Source organism: Rhinopithecus roxellana, chromosome 13 (genome assembly GCF_007565055.1).
Source record: "Rhinopithecus roxellana isolate Shanxi Qingling chromosome 13, ASM756505v1, whole genome shotgun sequence".
Lineage (NCBI taxonomy): Eukaryota > Metazoa > Chordata > Mammalia > Primates > Cercopithecidae > Rhinopithecus > Rhinopithecus roxellana.
The window spans coordinates 20143307-20161584 of NC_044561.1; the positions used below are offsets into that span (position 1 = coordinate 20143307).

At 51.6% G+C, this 18278-nt stretch overlaps 1 protein-coding gene across 1 annotated transcript in view; it reads right to left on the bottom strand.

Moving 5' to 3' along the window:
- The window catches only part of SEC14L2 (SEC14 like lipid binding 2), a 28027-nt gene extending 9968 nt beyond the window's left edge, over nucleotides 1-18059 (bottom strand). Inside the window, exons 1-8 of the mRNA XM_010359580.2 lie at nucleotides 17751-18059; nucleotides 15544-15619; nucleotides 8060-8103; nucleotides 7276-7335; nucleotides 6827-7015; nucleotides 5169-5264; nucleotides 4967-5027; nucleotides 3777-3860 (exon numbers count right to left, since the gene is read on the bottom strand). Coding sequence (XP_010357882.1) covers nucleotides 3777-3860; nucleotides 4967-5027; nucleotides 5169-5264; nucleotides 6827-7015; nucleotides 7276-7335; nucleotides 8060-8103; nucleotides 15544-15619; nucleotides 17751-17804 — 664 coding nt within the window. The 5' untranslated portion in view covers nucleotides 17805-18059. The remainder of the gene's footprint in view (nucleotides 1-3776; nucleotides 3861-4966; nucleotides 5028-5168; nucleotides 5265-6826; nucleotides 7016-7275; nucleotides 7336-8059; nucleotides 8104-15543; nucleotides 15620-17750) is intronic.
- Nucleotides 18060-18278: the final 219 nt, after the last annotated feature.

Genomic DNA, 18278 nt, shown 5'->3' on the forward strand with positions numbered 1-18278 from the left:
GTCTGCCAGCCCTCAGATTTTTAGGGAACAAAGACCATGCAACTCCTGAGAACACAGTGTCTGTGGTCTTGAGGTGATTTAATCTGCACTGCTAAGCTCCAGTGACCAGCCCGAGTGAATTTCCCCCTCTGTTGAAGATCCTGTACCTTCCCAGCCTGAGGCAGGTTTGGTTGAAAGAGTTTTAGGTGTGGGTAGGGAACAGACTGAACCTCCTACACAGCTCTGCTGCCAGGAAACCAAACCGTCTCATGCCCATGGTGGGTGGCAGCAGCAGAAAAAACAAAAATGATAAAAACCTCTTGCTCAGCTTTTATAGTTCTTCCCCGAGTCCAGCTGGAGAGTTGGGATAAGGCCAGGAGGATTCTTCCCATCTTACAGAGAGAATAACTGAGGCAACAAAAAGCAGAGAGCTGGCTGGGCGTAGTGGCTCATGCCTGTAATTCCAGTGCTTTGGGAGGCCGAGGCAGGAGGATTGCTTTATCCCAGGAGTTCAAGATCAACCTGGGCAACATAGTGAGATCCCATCTCTACCAAAAATAAAAATTTAGGTGGGTGTGCTGGCTATAGTCCCAGCTGCTCAGGAGACTGAGATGGGACGATCATTTGAGCCCAGGAAGTTGAGGCTGCAGTGACCTGTGATCACACCTCTGCACTCCAGCCTGAGCAACAGAGCAAGACTCCCTCAAAAAAGAAAGAAGAATGCTTTTGTGGGGACCTAAATAAAAAAAAAAAAAAAGAAAAAAAAAAAAACAGAACTTGAGCTTGTTGCTGCCAGAGCTAAGTCTGGAACTCAGAAGTCCTACACTTCCCTGATGAGTTCACTTCACTCCCCGGGCCTCACTAGCACACATTTGGAAAATCTCCACTTCTGATGTGTCACCAAAAGATGAACATTGTGAAGCCTTCCGTATCTCTCTTACCTACCCTCCAAGTTCAATGCCATAGGTGGCATTCACCCTTTCATGAGCCAGTCCCAATATACCTTTTTGTTTTGTTTTTGAAATGGAGTCTCACTATGTTTCCCAGGCTGGTCTCAAACCCTTGTGCTCAAAATGGTCCTCCTGCCTCAGCCTCCCGAGTAGCTGGGATTACAGGTGTGAGCCACCACACCTAGATGCCCAATCTACCTCTCTAGCCTTTTCTCCCTCCACTCCACTTCAGCAAAACTGAACTCCTGCCTGTCCCTGGCTGGCTTGATGCCCGTGTGTCCTCTTTGCTGGGTTTTGGGTCACACTTTGCCTTGTGTCCTGATGTTAACCCTGCTTCTCTGCATATCCATTCCCTGTTGACTTGCTTCTCTGCCAACCTCATTAATCACTTCTTCTCAGTCTTCCTGGTGGGTTCCTCTTTCTCTGCCTGCTCTTGAGCTTGGATATTGCTCAGGGTTCCACCTCTGTTCCTCTGTAGGCACTCTTACGTACTGACAAGGTTTTAGCTGCTGCTGTTATTTGATAACTCCCAAATCTCCAGACCAGAGTTTTCTCCTAAGCTTCAAACTCAGGTATTCCCAGCATTTTTATATCTCAAGACTCCTCGGGCTCAACTTCAAGCTTTTTTGTTTTCCCCAGTTGAACTAATCATCACCATCTCTCGGTCACCTCTGCCAGACACTAGGAGCTCATTCTAGATTTCTTTCTCCCTTACTTCTTACATGTAGTCAATTGAGTTCTGCTGTTTTACTTCCTGAATAAGTAGTTGTTTTTTTTTTGAGACAGGGTTTCCCTCTGTTGCCCAGGTTGGAGTGCAGAGGCACCAAACACTTACAAAGTGTTTGGGATTATGGGCCTAAGCCATTGTGCCCGGCCCTAAATAATTATTATTTTATTTTATTTTTTTAATTCAGTCTCACTCTGTCGCCCAGGCTGGAGTGCAGTGGCATGATCTCCGCTCACTGCAAGCTCCACCTCCCAGGTTCATGCCATTCTCCTGCCTCAGCCTCCCAAGTAGCTGGGACTACAAGCGCCCGCCACCACGCCTGGCTATTTTTTTTTGTATTTTTAGTAGAGACGTGGTTTCACCACGTTAGCCAGGATGGTCTCGATCTCCTGACCTCGTGATCTGCCCGCCTCAGCCTCCCAAAGTGCTGGGATTACAGGCATGAGCCACTGTGCCCGGCCCCGGCCCTAAATAATTCTTAAATCCATCCTCTCCTCTATATCCCTATTGCCACTGCCCCGATTCAGGCTTGCAATACCTCTTGCATAGACTGGCAACAGTGTGCAAACTGGCACCCTTTGCAATCTTGCTAGTACAGTGTCTCAGTTTAAAATCTGTAGTACTCCCCTGCTGAAAACTCCTCTGATTCCCAGTGGCCTGTAAAGTCATGTCCCACTTCTCAACCTAGTGCCCTGGATTCTCTGGGGCCAGACTCCTGGTTCCCTCTCCAGCCTCAGACCTTGCCACACCCTGCCTTACATTCTAGAACAGCTGCCTCTGCCATACTATGTAAGGTCTTCGTTCAGTGCTCTTCTTTCTGCCAAGCAGCTTCCTGCCTTGCTCCATCTGGCAGACTCTTACTATTCCATAGCATGCAGCTTAGGTAGGCATCACCCCCTGCCTAGCTCAGGGGGAGTGAGTGCTCCTGCTGAGTGCTCCCATGCACTTTGTGGTTTCCCCTTCCATACATTTACCATAGCATGCTGACAAATTTGTTTGTGTCTGCCTTCCCAGAGAGGCCAAAAGACCTTCAAGGGACCCTTTTTTTTTTTTTTTTTTTTTGAGAGGGAGTCTCTGTTGCCTAGGCTGGAGTGCAGTGACGCAATCTCAGCTCACTGCAACCCTCCACCTCCTGGGTTCAAGCGATTCTCCTGCCTCAGCCTCCCAAGTAGCTGGGATTACAGGTGCCCACCACGACGCCTGGCTAATTTTTCTATTTTTAGCAGAGACGGGGTTTCACCATGTTGGCCAGGCTGGTCTCGAACGCCTGAGCTCAAGCGATCCGCCTGCCTCGGCCTCCCAAAGTGCTGGGATTACAGGCATGAGTCACCGTGCCCGGCCAGGACTCTGTCTTATTCATCTTTGTAGTCTTGGCACTAGCTCGGGCCTGGCACATACTATGTGCTTGTCAAATGAAGCTGCTCCTAGTTTTCCACAACTGAAAGCAACCTTGCTCCTGCAACCTCTGTGGCACCCTCTCTGTGACTATTCTACTGTCTTTTCTAGTTTATATCATAGCTTTCTCTCTCTAGGCCTTTTTTTAAAAAACAGGGTCTTGCTCTGTTGCCCAGGCTGGAGTGCAGTGGCACAATCATAGCTCACTGCAACCTTGAACTCCTGGGCTCAAGGGACCCTCCTGCCTAAGCCTCCAAATAGCTAAGACTACAAGTGCATGCCACTATGCCCAGCTATTTTTTATTTTTTAGTAAAGACAGGGTCTCGCTTTGTTGCCCAGGCTGGTCTTGAGCTCCTGGCCTCAAGTGATCCTTTCACCTCAGCCTCCCAGTGTTGGGATTACGAGCCACTGCACCCAGCCTCTCTTTCTAAGGTCTTCTGTCTCCTGTTATACTGTAAGTTCCTTGAGGGCAAGAACTGGAGTTTCATTCATCTTTGAATGTACAATAATGGGCCCAGTGCTTGCTTCTAGAGTGTCTGAGAGAAAGAGTTCTTAGGAAAACAGACGAAGGCACTAGCTCTGCCCCAGCTTGCTCCTGGGTCCCACTGCTCCCATACTAGCAGGGGGAGCTTTCGCCATGGTGGCTACGGCCACACCCCTAAAGCTGGACCCGATTTAGGCTACAGACCATCCTTTGGAGTTGAGAACAGTCTGGACCACTTACCTCCCAGGACCATGATCTTCTTACGAGTGTCCTCACTCAGGAAGGGTTTGATGAGGTTATAGGCCACAGGAAACAGTTTGGGGGCTGGAACAGAGACCAGATAATGTGAGGCCGGGAGTAGTGCCCAGTCTGTCCCTGGCAGCATCCTCTGCAGCACCTCTTACCCTCCCAGCAGCCCATGCTGGGCCACATGTTCCCTAGGGCTGTGGAGCCCACGTAGGCAGCCCAGGGTGTGCAGCTCAGCATGGGCATCTTTGAGGTCCAGCCTTCCCATCTGTAGAGTGGATATCATCAAATGGTTTCTTCCTATCTCATCAGGCTGGGTGGCTCAAAGGAGGTCATAAATACTGAAAGCTCTGTGAGCTGTAAAGTTGTCTGCATATGTGAAGGGCAGTCTTCTTTTTATTTTATTTTTTTGAGACAGTCTTGCTCTGTCACCTAGGCTGGAGTGCAGTGTCACAATCTTAGCTCACTGCAGCCTTGAACTCCTGGGCTCAAGCAATGCCCTTGTCTCAGCCTCAGTGAGCTCTCGGCTCACTGCATCCTCCAGCTCCAGGGTTCAAGTGATTTTTGTGCTCCAGCCACCTGAGTAGCTGGGACTACAGGTGTGGGCCACCACACCTGGGTAATTTTCATATTTTTAGTAGAGATGGGGTTTTGCTCTGTTGGCCAGGCTGGTCTTGAACTCCTGACCTCAAGTGATCTGCCCACCTCAGACTCCCAAAGTGCTGGGATTACAGGAGTGAGCCACTGTGCCCAGCCCTATTTTTATTTTTCTGAGACGGAGACTTGCTCTGTCGCCAAGGCTGGAGTGCAGTGGCACAATCATAGCTCACTGCAGGCTTAAAAACTCCTGGGCTCAAGCAATGCTCTTGCCTCAGCTTTGAGAAACTGGAACTACAGGCATGCACCACCATACCCAGCTCATTTCCTTGACTGTTTTATAGAGATGAGGTCTTGCTATGTTACCCAGGCTGGTCTCAAACTCCTGGGCTCAAGAGAGCCTCCCGTCCCGGCCTCCCAAAGTGCTAGGGTTACAGGCATGAGCCAGCACACTAGCAGGGGCAGCAGTCTTCTGAACATGTCCTTAGACTCCTCTTTTGGCTCACTGTTTGGCCCTCCATCTGCCCCAGTCATATTTTTGACCCCTCTTTTCCATCTGGCTTTATCACAAGAAATTCCCAACTTACCTTTAACAACAAAAAGACGCTTCAGTGTTTCGGGATAATTTTCCTCAAACATGCAGAGAAACTGTGGAAACAATCACTCTTGATTCCAGCAGGCTCAGAATCTGCCCCCATCGCCTCACCCATCCCACAGGACAGCCTAGCAGAGGGGCCCACTAGTCCTCCCCTTACCTCTGCCCCCTTCCTCCCCACCCCTGCCCCTCACCTCTCCATAGGCCTCCACAGCAGGCTTCCAGAGATGCTTGAGGCCAAGCCCCTCACAGTCATAAATTATGGTGATGGTCTCCACCTTCTTCCCCAACTGCAGGGAACAGAGAGCAGGAAGTCTTGTCAGGCTGTCCTACTTCAGAAGCCCACTCCAGTCCAGGGCAAATGATTGCACTGTGCACCCATAGAGCAACCAGAGCTAGTTAGGGCCGGACCTAGAGTTTTCCAAATTGAGATAATCACCCCAGGCCAGAATTGTGGCCTAGGCGAGTCATTCTTCCTGCTTAGGTCTCCGTGTTCTTATCCAGTACATGACTGGGTGGATCTAGATGACATCTGAGATGGCTTTGGTTCTGCAGTTTGGCCTGATGGCCTCCCCCTTCCTGAGTCACTGTGTGCTCTGTGCACGGTACCTGTAGAGCCACTTAAACGCCCGAGCACAGATGTTCTGTGCACCCTGAACCCTCGGGTGCATCCATGTCTAATGCCTCCTGCATCTCCAGCTCCGCAGGATCTCTGCGCACAGTAGGCTCTCTGTGAACATTTGCAGATGAATGTGGGAATGTTCCCGGACTTTATGGCATCATTTCACTGGATCTTTACAACTGCTGAGAGGAGGGCAGGAGGGAAGTGGCAGCTCCTGCTTGTTCTTCAGCCTTTTTCTCAGTAAGGGAATCAGCTATCCTTATCTTTTTTGACGCAGGGTTCTAGCCCTGTTGCCCAGGCTGGAGTGCAGTGGTGTGATCACGGCTCACTGCAGCCTTGACCTCCCAAGTTCAAGTGATCATCCTACCTCAGCCTCCCTAGTAGCTGGTATGTGCCACTATGCACAGCTAATTTTTTTACTTTTTTTGTAGAGACAGGCTCTTGCCATGTTATCCAGGCTGGTCTTGAACTCCTGGACTCAATCTGCCCACCTCAACCTCCCAAAGTGCTGGGATTACCGGCATGAGCCACCACACCCAGCTATCCTTATCTTTTTTGAATACAGAATTAGAGAAGCAAGAATCTGAGATCATCTGCACCAGTGATACTCAAATACTTGCTCAAGGATGGGTTGGTCCACAATAAGATTTCACTGGGTCCCCAGATAAATGAGAAAAATAACAAAAACATAGTGAGTTTTTTATGAAGCTAAATTTATTCAATGTAAAGGACTATTTTTTTTTTTTTTTTGGAGGTGGAGTCTCACTCTGTCACCCAGGCTAGAGTGCAGTGGCATGATCTTGGCTCACTGCAACCTCCTAAAAGACTCCTTTTTAATCTGAGATTATTGCCATTCTTATAGTTTTGGGTGTTAATGATGGCAACAATAGATGATCATTGTTTTAAAGTCCTTACATGGCAAAATAGACATTTGGGAATATTCTAAAACTTGGAAATGTCACTGGTCTAGGAAATCCCAAAGCCTGGCCCTCAGCCGGGTCCAGTGGCTCACACCTGTAATCCCAGCACTTTGGGAGTCTGAGGTGGGTGGATCACTTGAAGTCAGGAGTTCCAGACCAGCCTGGCCAACATGACGAAACCCCATCTCTACTAAAATAGTTTTAAAAACTAAAAAAAAAATAAACTCTGGGCCTTGGCCCTGAAGCTGTGTTTATATTCCTGCGTGACATCCCAGCTTCTGCTGGAATGCCTGTGCTGTGGTCAACTCACCTTCGTGGTCTGCCGGGCACACTCCTGCAGAAGCAGCTCACACTCCCGCATCTTGGTCCTGAGCAGGTCCTGTTTGGAGGCTGAGAACAGCAGACCCTTGGCATCCAGAGGTCCAATTATGTCGTACCAGACTGGGCAGCCATCCATGTCATAGCCACACATACCCCCTGACAGATACTGTTGGATCACCTGGGCAAAGACACAGAGGAGCCGCCTGGTCAGCAGGCATCCATACTTTGCCTGGACCACAGGACCTTACTCCAGGTTCATCAGTATCTTTCTCTATATCCCTCCCCTGGGTACCAACAGATGCCCATTCTGGAGACCATCAGGGCTCAGTGGGCATTGTCAGACCTTTCCTCTAAGGATCCAAATCCAGTGGACCCAGGACCCAGGTTGTGGGTCTGAAAGGCCTAGCATAGGGATGAGGTGGGATAATTTGTGCTCACCTCTGGAGGCTGCCAGCTAATGATGTTGTCAATGTCCTTTTGCTTTCGGAACTCCATGTGCTACAAAGACACAATGGGGAAATTTTTAAAAGGAGGGATGGACAGCCGGGCATGGTGGTTCACACCTGTAATCCTAGCACTTTGGGAGGCCACGGTGGATGGATCACTTGAGGCCAGGAGTTCGAGACCAGCCTGGCCAACATGGCAAAATCCCGTCCCTACTAAAAATAGAAAAATTAGCCAGCCGTGGTGGCACACGCCTGTAATCCCAGCTACTCAGGTGGCTGAGGCATGAAATCTCTTGAACCCAGGAGGCGGAGGCTGCAGTGAGTCGATATCATGCCACTGCTGTACTCCAGCCTGGGTGACAGAGCGAGACTCTGTCTCCAAAAAGGAAAAAAGAAAAGAAAAAGCAGGGATGGTGGGAGAGGTTTAATAGGCACGTAGCAATAAGCGACAGTGTGAATGGACCACCAGATCGTAAGTGGTCACCAGAAGGCATTAGGCAGGAATGGAAAAGAAGGCCCTGCCTGTGTTAGAGGTCCTAGCAGAACAGATTACCATTCTTGGCTGGCCCAGAGCTATGAAAGCCTGTGTTGCCAGGGAAGGGAATGCAGTTTGTCCCAGAGGGATAAGGCAGCAGTGGTCAGCTGATACTCAAAGCCAAAAGCTGTGATCGGGATGGGAGGTGCAGCAAAAGAAGTCCATGCAAGGAGTGATTCTGATGGGGAGGAACTGAGGCAACAGTGGGATTCAGAGTCAAAAGTGGGATTCAGAGTCTCACCTTCCGGAGCATGGCCTCCGACTTCTGCAGGTCGAAGCTTCTCGCTGTAACAGGGAAACAGTTCTGGTCAGGGTTAGGTTACCAGGACTGGGTGTCCAAGGATGGGGAGATTCCCATATTCCCATCACAGGGCCAGTTCCTCTCAGTCATCTCTCCAGCTAACCCTTAGAGCATCCCACAAGCAGAAGCTAACATGAGAGGCTTTACTGAGAGCTTCTGGGGCACCAGAGGCCCCAGGTTTGCGAGGAGAGCAGGTCAAAGTTCAGGGCAGCTGGGGGCAGCCATTGTAACTTCAGGGTCAAAAGAGTTTTACTCCAGTGTTAAAATCAACTTAAAGGTCTTCCCTCCTCTCAGTGAAAATGAACCCTGGATCCTCTTATCATTTGGCCTTCCCCCTTACACAGACAAACTTTATCTGTTCCACAGTCTCACATCTAATCCTGAGACCTTGACACCACGGTTCAAAGATGAACATACCAGCCTGGGCAATACAGTGAGACCTCGTCTCTCCAAAAAAAAAAAAAAATTAGCCACAGGTAGTGGCATGTGCCTGTAGTCCCAGCTACTTGGGAGGCTGAGGTGGGAGGATTGCTGGAGCCTGGGAGGCGGAGGTTGCAGTGAGCTGAGAACTCACCACTATACTCCAGCCTGGGTGACAGAGCGAGATCCCGTCCCAAGAAAAACAAAAAACAAAGATGAATATAGCTGCCCCTGTAATCTGTGGCAGAGCTGGCAGAATAGCCCAGTGGGATAGAGGGGTTGATGAGCCTCCTACCCAACCTTGTCCTGTCCTCAAAGGGCCCACACATTCCCTAAAGCCACACAAAGGGTCTGCCTCCCAGGGCTCCTGACAAGTTTCAGAATTCAGTTTCACCTGGGTCACCTCTTTATGCATGATGCCCCAAAAGTTGTCCTGCTCCAGCTTGAACACAAAGACCTCACTGACCCCCAAGGCCGCTTACTCCCAGGTAATCATAGCTGCAATTTGCACTCAGCTGTCATGATACTGAGCTGAGATTCATTTCAGAGATACTCAGAGATTAGGATCGCCTCCTTAGCCACATGACAACACTTCCAACACTGGAAAATTCTGTGCTGTCACCCTGCATTTCCCCTACCATCATGCTGCCCATCCTTGGAGCCTTTACCAAGCCCCACAGCTTGGTCTCAAGTCCATGCAATAACTTCCCTTTGAATGTTTTCCAGTTTTCCAGGGCCCCCTCAGAGTATGCTCTTAAAAGCCACACAGAGCCCCAGGTGTTGTCTAAGAACTTTCTTTTTCTTTTCTTTTTTATTTTATTTTTATTTTTTTTGAGACGGAGTTTCACTCTTGTCTCCCAGGCTGGAGTACAATGGTGCGATCTCAGCTCACTGCAACCTCTGCCTCCCAGGTTCAAGCGATTCTCCTGCCTCAGCCTCCTTAGTAACTGGGATTACAGGCACGTGCCACCACATCTGGCTGATTTTTGTATTTTTAGTAGAGATGGGGTTTCACCACGTTGGCCAGGCTGGTCTCAAACTCTTGACCTCAGGTGATTCACCCGCCTGGGCCTCCCAGAGTGCTGGGATTGCATGAGCCACTGTGCCCGGCCTAAGAACTTTCTTGGCAACAGGCACACCCTTAACTCAGGTGGAGCTTATGGGCACTGAAACTCCCCCCCCCCCAAATCCTTTTCACCTGTGCCACTGCTAAGCCTCCATTGCATACGTGGAGAAGAGAGACCTTAGATCCTTTCCTATCAAATTTCCTCTTGTTACAGTCAACTTCAGCCCATCCTTTAAACAGTTTTGAGATCCAGATTCTGATCAGTTTTGCCATCTGACCTATGAACTGTCCCTCCCAGTTGTATGTCCTCTGTGGATTTGGCATCTAGATCTGCTGACAGCCCTGGAACCTGGGCCAGACAGGCTGCCCTCTGGACTGTCACTGGTCCCTTAACCATCGCTCTCTGGGAGTGCCAAGCACATTCCCTGACTCTGTTGTTACGAAAATCAGTCCCTTCTCGCGGGCCCATAGGCTCCCTCAAGAGATTTGACCAACGCCACACCCATCACAGGTGCCAGACACATCCTGGCAGAACTGAATCCCATCCTTCTTCGTGTGCTGCCACGATAGCATGGGACAGCTTTTAGAGGAATATCTTCTGGGTTTGCTTCCCAGCTCTTCATTTTTCTGCTTGACCTTGGACAAGATCCTGTACACCTCTGACCAAATCATCTGATAAGCTAGAAACACTTGGAAGATGCAAGGCACTGTCCTCTCAAGATGGGGGAGTTGGACCATGAAAATGAGAATCTTCCATAGGAAGGACACTACTACTGTGAGAAGAACCCTTATCTTCCTAGGGAATAGGAGTGGTGGCGAACTGTGAGCCTCTTATCTTGGGGAGGCTCTCCAGTTAACCCTTATCTGCCAAGGCCCAACATCCAGCATCTTCTGTGAGGGCTCGCCCAGAGTTGCTACCTGCTCCTGGCAGTACCACACCTGGGGCCTCCCCATGCCTGATTGAGGCTTCTCCAGGCTCCTGCTGAACTGGTCAGGGGCAACTCAAAGCATGACTTGGGGCACTGCAAGAACCCAGCTCAGGAACAGCCATCTGGGTGGTGGTGGTTCATTCATTCCCTAGACCTGTAAAATGCAGAGACTCAGACTCCCTCCCAGGGCCTCCACCACATCCTTGTTTTATCCTGCTGTCTGATCCTTCTTGCTAGGGTGCCCAGAGCTCAGCCTCAGTCAGGGGGAAGCAGAGGAGACTTGCGGACCTGCTCTCCGTGCCTGGAAGCCAGCAGAAAACTGAAGCCCTCAGTGGAGAAAGGGAGGAAGAGGAGCCCCAAGCCCACACCTAGGTTAGGGACAGACATTCTGCTGGTGTGTGGCTTTTTTGAAAGGTCTCTGTCAGATTGAAGGAGAGAAAGAGAAAAGGCTGTTTGTTTTCTTTGAGACAGAATCTTGCTCTGTCGCCCAGGTTGGAATGCAGTTGTGCGATTATAGCTCACTATAGTCTCAAACTACTGGATTAAGCGACTTCCCACCTCAGCTTCCTGAGTAGCTGGGACTACAGGTGCACACCACCACACCCAGCTAATTTTTCTTTTTCTTTTTTTTTTTTTTTTTTTTTTTTTTTTTTTTGAGACGGAGTCTCGCTCTGTCGCCCAGGCTGGAGTGCAGTGGCCGGATCTCAGCTCACTGCAAGCTCCGCCTCCCGGGTTCACGCCATTCTCCTGCCTCAGCCTCCCGAGTAGCTGGGACTACAGGCGCCCGCCAGGTCGCCCGGCTAGTTTTTTGTATTTTTAGTAGAGACGGGGTTTCACCGTGTTAGCCAGGATGGTCTTGATCTCCTGACCTCGTGATCCGCCCGTCTCGGCCTCCCAAAGTGCTGGGATTACAGGCTTGAGCCACCGCGCCCGGCCTTTCTTTTTTAAGTAGAGGCAAGGTCTTGCTATATTGCCCAGGCTAGTCTTGAATTCCTGAGCTTAGGTGATCCTCCCACCTTGGCCTCCCAAAGTGCTGGGATTACAGGTGTGAGCCACCATGCCAGGCCTTGGTTTTTTGTTGTTATTTTTTGGGTTTTGTTTTTTTTTTTAAGGACAAAACAAGCAAACAAACAAAAAAACCAATTGAGATTCATATTAGGTTCTGACCAGGCCTGAGCTCCTGCCCGGGAAATGTGAGGCACAAATGAAATGCAGAGGAGACACTTCCTCTGTTGTAAGAGGCTGAGCTTGGCTTTAAGGAGCAGGGGTGGCTTCCTGGAAAGGATACTGGCCTGGAGGCTGGAGCCCTAGGTTTCTGCCCTGATTCTGCTTCACATTAACTGTGTAACTTCAGGTAAATCCCTCCCCAATCTGAGCCTGTTTTCTCATCTGGCAAATGAGAATGACAACACTCTTTGAATGACCGCCACTGTGAGGGGGTAGGTTGTGCCTGAAGTATGAGGCTCCCCAGGAATCGACAGACCAGCTGCCAGGACCCCTCGCTGGCCCCTGCCTCAGTAAGAGAGCTGTTGTTGTTCAGTGGCTCTCAGAAACCATGCTTCTCCCTGGAACAGCAGCTCCCTAGTCTGCTGGATCGTTTTGCAACTGGCCCTTTAAGAAGGCTACTATCTTCCCACTCTATCCACCCACCTGCTTCTAGCTGCAGCCCTTCAGCAAATGCTGGGCCAAAATTTCCTCCAGCCTGGACTGATTCCATTGCCGCCCCCACACTGCCCCTCCACCCTCTCTGGGCGGTAGACTGGGGTAGGGGAATGGGATGGAAGCTTTTTTGGGGAAAGGGGCAAGTGACACTTCCAGAGGCTCCTGGATGCATCTGCCCTCAGATGTTTACAGGCAACCTCTCGGGAGCATGCCAGCTCTATGAAATTTCTGGAAAGAAAAGGAAAATACATTTATTCACCTGCCCCCAGACTCCTAGGGTGTGCATGTGCATGTCTTTATGTGTCCATAAAGACATAATAGGGCCAGTCACAGTGGTGTGTACCTGTAATCCAAGCTACTCAGGAGGCTGAGTGGGAGGATCACTTGAGCCCATGAGTTTGAGGCCAGCGAGACCCTGTTTCAAAAATAAAAATAGGCCAAGGCGGGCGTATCATGAGGTCAGGAATTCGAGACCAGGCTGGCCAACATGGTGAAACCCTGTCTCTATTAAAGATACAAAAAAAAATTAGCTGGGCATGGTGGCATGTGCCTGTAATCCCAGCTACTTGGGAGACTGAGGCAGGAGAATCGCTGGAACCTGGGAGGCGGAGGTTACAGTAAGCTGAGATCGCACCATTGCAGTCCAGCCTGGGTGGCAGAATGAGACTCCGTTTCAAAAAAAATAAAAAATAATAAAAAAATAAAAATAACGGCCAAGTGCGGTGGCTCACGCCTGTAATCCTAGCACTTTGGGAGGCTGAGGTGGGCAGATCAACTGAGGTCAGAAATTCGAGACCAGCCTGGCCAACATGGTGAAACCCTGTCTCTACTAAAAATACAAAAATTAGCCAGTGTGGTGGTGGGAGCCTATAATCCCAGCTACTCAGGAGGCTGAGGTAGGAGATTCACTTGAACCTGGGAGATGGAGGTGGCAGTGAGCCGAGATTGCACCATTGCACTCCAGCCTGGGCAACAGAGCAAGACTCCATCTTTAAATAAATAAATAAATAAATAAATCACTTGAGATTAGGAGTTCAAGGCAGCAGTGACCTATGATCATGCCCATTGCCTGGGCAGAAGAGTGAGACCCTGTCTCAAAATAATAATAATAGGCCGGGCGCGGTGGCTCAAGCCTGTAATCCCAGCACTTTGGGAGGCCGAGACGGGCGGATCACGAGGTCAGGAGATCGAGACCATCCTGGCTAACACGGTGAAACCCCGTCTCTACTAAAAAATACAAAAAACTAGCCGGGCGTGGTGGTGGGCGTCTGTAGTCCCAGCTACTCGGGAGGCTGAGGCAGGAGAATGGCTTAAATCCGGGAGGCAGAGCTTGCAGTGAGCTGAGATCCGGCCACTGCACTCCAGCCTGGGCGACAGAGCGAGACTCCGTCTCAAAAAAAAAAAATAATAGTAATTAAAATTAAAATAATAGGGCATAATTTGTACTTTAATATTTTAGGATATGATTCTACACCACAACTTAAGCTCTGCTAGAACATAGTGGAATTTTCTGATTGGACGTAGTGGCTCACACCTGTGATGCAAGCACTTTGAGAGGCCGAGGCAGGTGAATCACTTGAGGCCAGGATTTTGAGACCAGCCTGGCCAACGTGAAACCCAAGTCTCTACTTAAAAAAAAAGTGAGACAGAGTCTCACTCTGTCACCGGGGCTGGAGTGCAGTGATGCAACCTTGGCTCACTGCAACCTCCACCTCTGCTAATTTTTTTTTTTTTTTTTGAGACGAAATCTTGCTGTGTCTCCCAGGCTGGAGTGCAGTGGCGCGATCTTGGCTCACTGCAAGCTCCGCCTTCCGGGTTCACGCCATTCTTCTCCCTCAGCCTCCGCAGTAGCTGAGACTACAGGCGCCCGCCACTACGCCTGGCTAATTTTTGTATATTTAGTACAGACAGGGTTTCACCATGTTAGCCAGGATGGTCTCGATCTCCTGACTTTGTGATTCGCCTGCCTCGGCCTCCCAAAGTGCTGGGATTACAGGCGTGATCCACCGTGCCCGGCCCACCTCCACTAATTTTTTTGTATTTTTAGTAGAGACGGGGTTTCACCATATTGGCCAGGCTGGTCTCAAACTCCTGACCTCGTGATCCGCCCACCTCGGCCTCTGAAAGTGCTAGGATTACAGGCGTGAGCCACTGTGCCCAGCCTACTTTTTAAGATGGAGTCTTGCTCTGTCACCCAGGCTGAAGTGCAGTGGCATAGTCTCAGCTCACTGCAACCTCCACCTCCCGGGTTCAAGCGACCCTCCCATCTCAGCCTCCTGAGTAGCTGGGATTACAGATGCCTGCCACCACGCCCAGCTAATTTTTGTATTTTTCAGTGGTGATAAGAGTTTCACCATGTCGGCCAGGCTGGTCTCAAAGTCCTGGCCTCAAGTGATCTGCCCGCCTAGCCTCCTAAACTGCTGGGATTACAGGCGTGAGCCACCGTACCTGGCCATAGTGAAATTTCGTTTATTATTTCTATGTCTGTTAATGAAATTTCTATATAGAGGGGGAAAAAAGTGTCAGAAGAATCAGGGAGGGTGGCACATGACCTGAATCACAGGAGAGGAGAGGAGGGGAAAGAATGGAAACATCTCAGGGATTGGGGAACCGGGCTGAATTTGACCCTCATGCCGGTAGAAATGTGTGCATTTCAGCACCACATGCAGAGCTCTGTCATGCCACGTCTGGCAGCAGGCAGGTTTTGTCCTGCTCTTCCAGAAGAGGATCCTAGGGAACTGTTTACTCTGAACCAGGCACCACAGCCAGGCCAGGGAAGAGTTGGAACCGGGACCTGGGCTCTAGAGCCTGGTGGTGGTTTGAGGAGACTTTTGTCACCCTAGGTCAGGCTGTGCCCCTCAGGTTCCCCATGCACTCTGTCCCTCCCTCAAGTTGCCTAAACTGTGGTCTGTAGGGATCTGCCATCACACCAGGGCATAGCAGAGGCCAGGACTCTGGTTCTACACTCGGCTCTGCCTCCGACCACCCACGTGGCTGAGGCCTTTCTCACTTTTTCTTCAGCCCATTTCCCCAACTCCCTCACAGAGCAGATTTCTCGAGTAGATGGAAAAGGCTGTGGGCCAAGGGTCAGCCGACCTGGACTCTACCCTTTTCTCTGCTTGCAACTCGCTCACTGTGTGGCTTGGAGCAAGTCACTTCACCTCTCTGAGCCTCAGTGTCTTTATCCACTAGGAGGGTTGAGCTTATGTCATTGTCAAGGGCCCTGTGGCGCTAAAGGTTGGACACTCCGGATGCCCCAATTGCCAGGGGCAGGGTTTTCAGAGGGTGCCATTCTGTTGCCCAGAACAAGCCCCTGCCCCAGCCTCCCGCAGCCCCTCTTCCCTCACCTCGGAGCCAACGCAGGAGAAAATAGTCATCTGGATTTGGCAGGGCCGGCAGCACATCCTGGACATTCTCCCGAAACTGTAGGGAGAGGCATCGGGGTGAGTGGTAGGGCCCACCCTAACTGCCCTCTGCCCAGGACTCTCCACTGAGGTCTTTGCTGGACCCCTCTTTAACATGGTTCAACTCTGCAGACACTACCTGGGCACTCATCCTGCCTGGAGTACTCTCTTGTCAGGGGGTGCCAGGTAGCAGGGCAGGAGGTGGGAAAGGAGTGTGACACTGCCCCTGTCCCACAACAAGGGCTCCCACACACCAGTCTGGGGGCAGGCAGATGTGTTCCCAGCTAATCGTGATAGTAGGCACTCTGGTACGGACTACAGTAAAGACTGTCAGTTTACCAAGCATTCCGTCACTCAGCGCTGATCCTGGCACCGTAGCTTATATACTCCTCACTCACAACCTGTAGAAGTATTGTCCCCATTCTACAGATGAAGGAATTAAAGCTCAGAGAGGCCAAGTAACATGCTCAAGGTCAAACAGCTAGTCATTAGCAGAGCTGGGATGCAAACCCAGGTCTGTCTGAGTCCAGAGCACATGCCCTTTCCACCATGGTCTTCTGCCCCATGGAATGGTGAGGAGTTTGCTGGGAGCAGAGGGAAGAAAGAGGTGGTCTCACATGGCTTCCTATAAAACTTGGCATTTGTGCTGGGCTTGACGGACTTCAAAGGCATCGGGGAGGGAGGCGGGCAACTCAGGTGGAGGGAATGGTTCCAGTAGGGGAAGCCAGGAAATGGGAAAATGCAGGCAGTGCCAAACAAAGGAGGTGGACACTGACCTCAAGGGACAGCCACATCTACCTCCAACCTCTCATTCCCTGGTAGGTGAGCGGGCCCCCATATGCCCTCCCTGAGCCTCCTGCTCCCAGCCATTCACCTTTCCCTGGCCACTGACCTACAGGGCAGTCCTAGAAGAGACTAACGAGGACTGGCCACCTCTGCCCCTTGCCTAGGTCGGCCAGGGACTCAGACCACCCCACCCTACAAAGCAGCTCCCAATGCTCCAGGGAAACTGCTCCTCCAAACTGCAGGCATGAAGCTACCCCTCTCTAAGGACCCTAACCAGCCCCTAGTCTCCAGTTTAATCACCACCTAATCCCTTCTCTGTCTGACCTCTCCTGCGAGTCAGCAGTAAAATCTGAAGCCTCCCTGTCCAGACTTCCTGGGATGGGGGAGGCCCAGCCTGGGACAAAGCCTTCATGGAGCTGGTGCCTCCCCATGCTGTCAGTGGCAGGAGACATCTGCCCCCTGCCCCACCTTTCCCAGCCATGGAAAATTCCCCAGCTGTGGAGCCTCCAAATCTTGAGGCCAGACCCAATCGGCTCTTGCCCAGAGAACAGCCGACCTGCTCACTCCCCAGGGGTGACAAAGAAGAGATTTAGTTGGTGAAGAGGAAGGTCCAGCCCTCAAACTGTTGCCCCCTCCTTGCCCCTCCAAGGCAAAGCCAGGCTCATCTTCTTGCCTTCTGAGGAGCATAAACCTTAAGTCCTGAGCCAGGCAGGGGTCTGGGATGCAAGACGGGACCGCTGGTCTCAGTTCAAACTAACCCCAACCCAGTGCGTCATGGGGGAAGCCTGGAATTCACACATGGAGGTGTTCCCTTCAACATCATCTGGTCCAACCTCCTCATTCCATGGCATCAAGGAGCAAAGAGAAGGGCAGGGTTTTGCCCAAGGTCGCACAGCGGCTTGGTGCCGGGGGCAGGAGCTATCCAAGTCTCCCAAGGAGCTATCCAGAGCCCTTTCCATCGTGCCACTGCCCCTGCAAAAAGAAAGCCTCCCGGAAATGGGAGAAAACTTGGGCCCCTGCCCCTGCCCCTGCCCCAGGGCCCGGCTGCCAATCCCAAGGATGAATGTTGCCTTTGTGCTTTCAGCGGCCTCCGGGGACTCACAAGCAACCACTTCTTCCCAGGTGGCACCGCCACGGCTGCTTGGAGCTTGGGCGGGGGGTGGCCAAACTTCCTGGGACCTTGAGGGTGGCAGAGGGAGGAAGGAGCCATCCGCGGGCGCGGGCCAGGCTGGGGCAGCCGCCTCTGCTCCCGCCGCCGCCCGCCACGGACCCTCGGCCCCCACCAGCCACGTCCCTTCTCGCTGCCGCAGGAGGGCGAGGGCCACAGCCCGGGGCGGGAGCCCGGGCCAGGGACTAGGGCTCACCTTGGCCAATGCCTCCTTCTGCTTGGGGCTCAGATCCCCGACTCTGCCGCTCATCGTGGCTCAACCGCGGGGATGTGGTTTGGGGGCGGGAGGCGGCGGGTGCGGCAGCTGATGGAGCACAGACTCGTCCTCGCCGCCACCCGGAGTAAAGTCCCAGCCTTTTGCCCGGGCCGCGGAGCTGGCAGCCAAGCCCCGCCTCTTAAAGGATCCCGAGGGGCGGGGTAGGGAGCGCTGCACTGGGGCGCGGGAGGCTCTGACATGGGCCGCCTCCGCCCTCCTGAAGTCAGAAACCCAGGCAGGAGGCAAGTGCGCCCACCGGGACTGAGGCCAGTGGGCATCAGAAGGGCAGGGAGTCTCAGCTTTAGTTCCAAATTTACTCTTAGCTCATAGGGTGACCTTGGGCGAGACACCTGAGCTCTCTGGGCCTCTGAACAAGGAGGGATTGAAAGGTGCTATCTTTTTTTTTTTTTTTTGAGACGGAGTCTCGCTCTGTCACCCAGGCTGGAGTGCAGTGGCCGGATCTCGGCT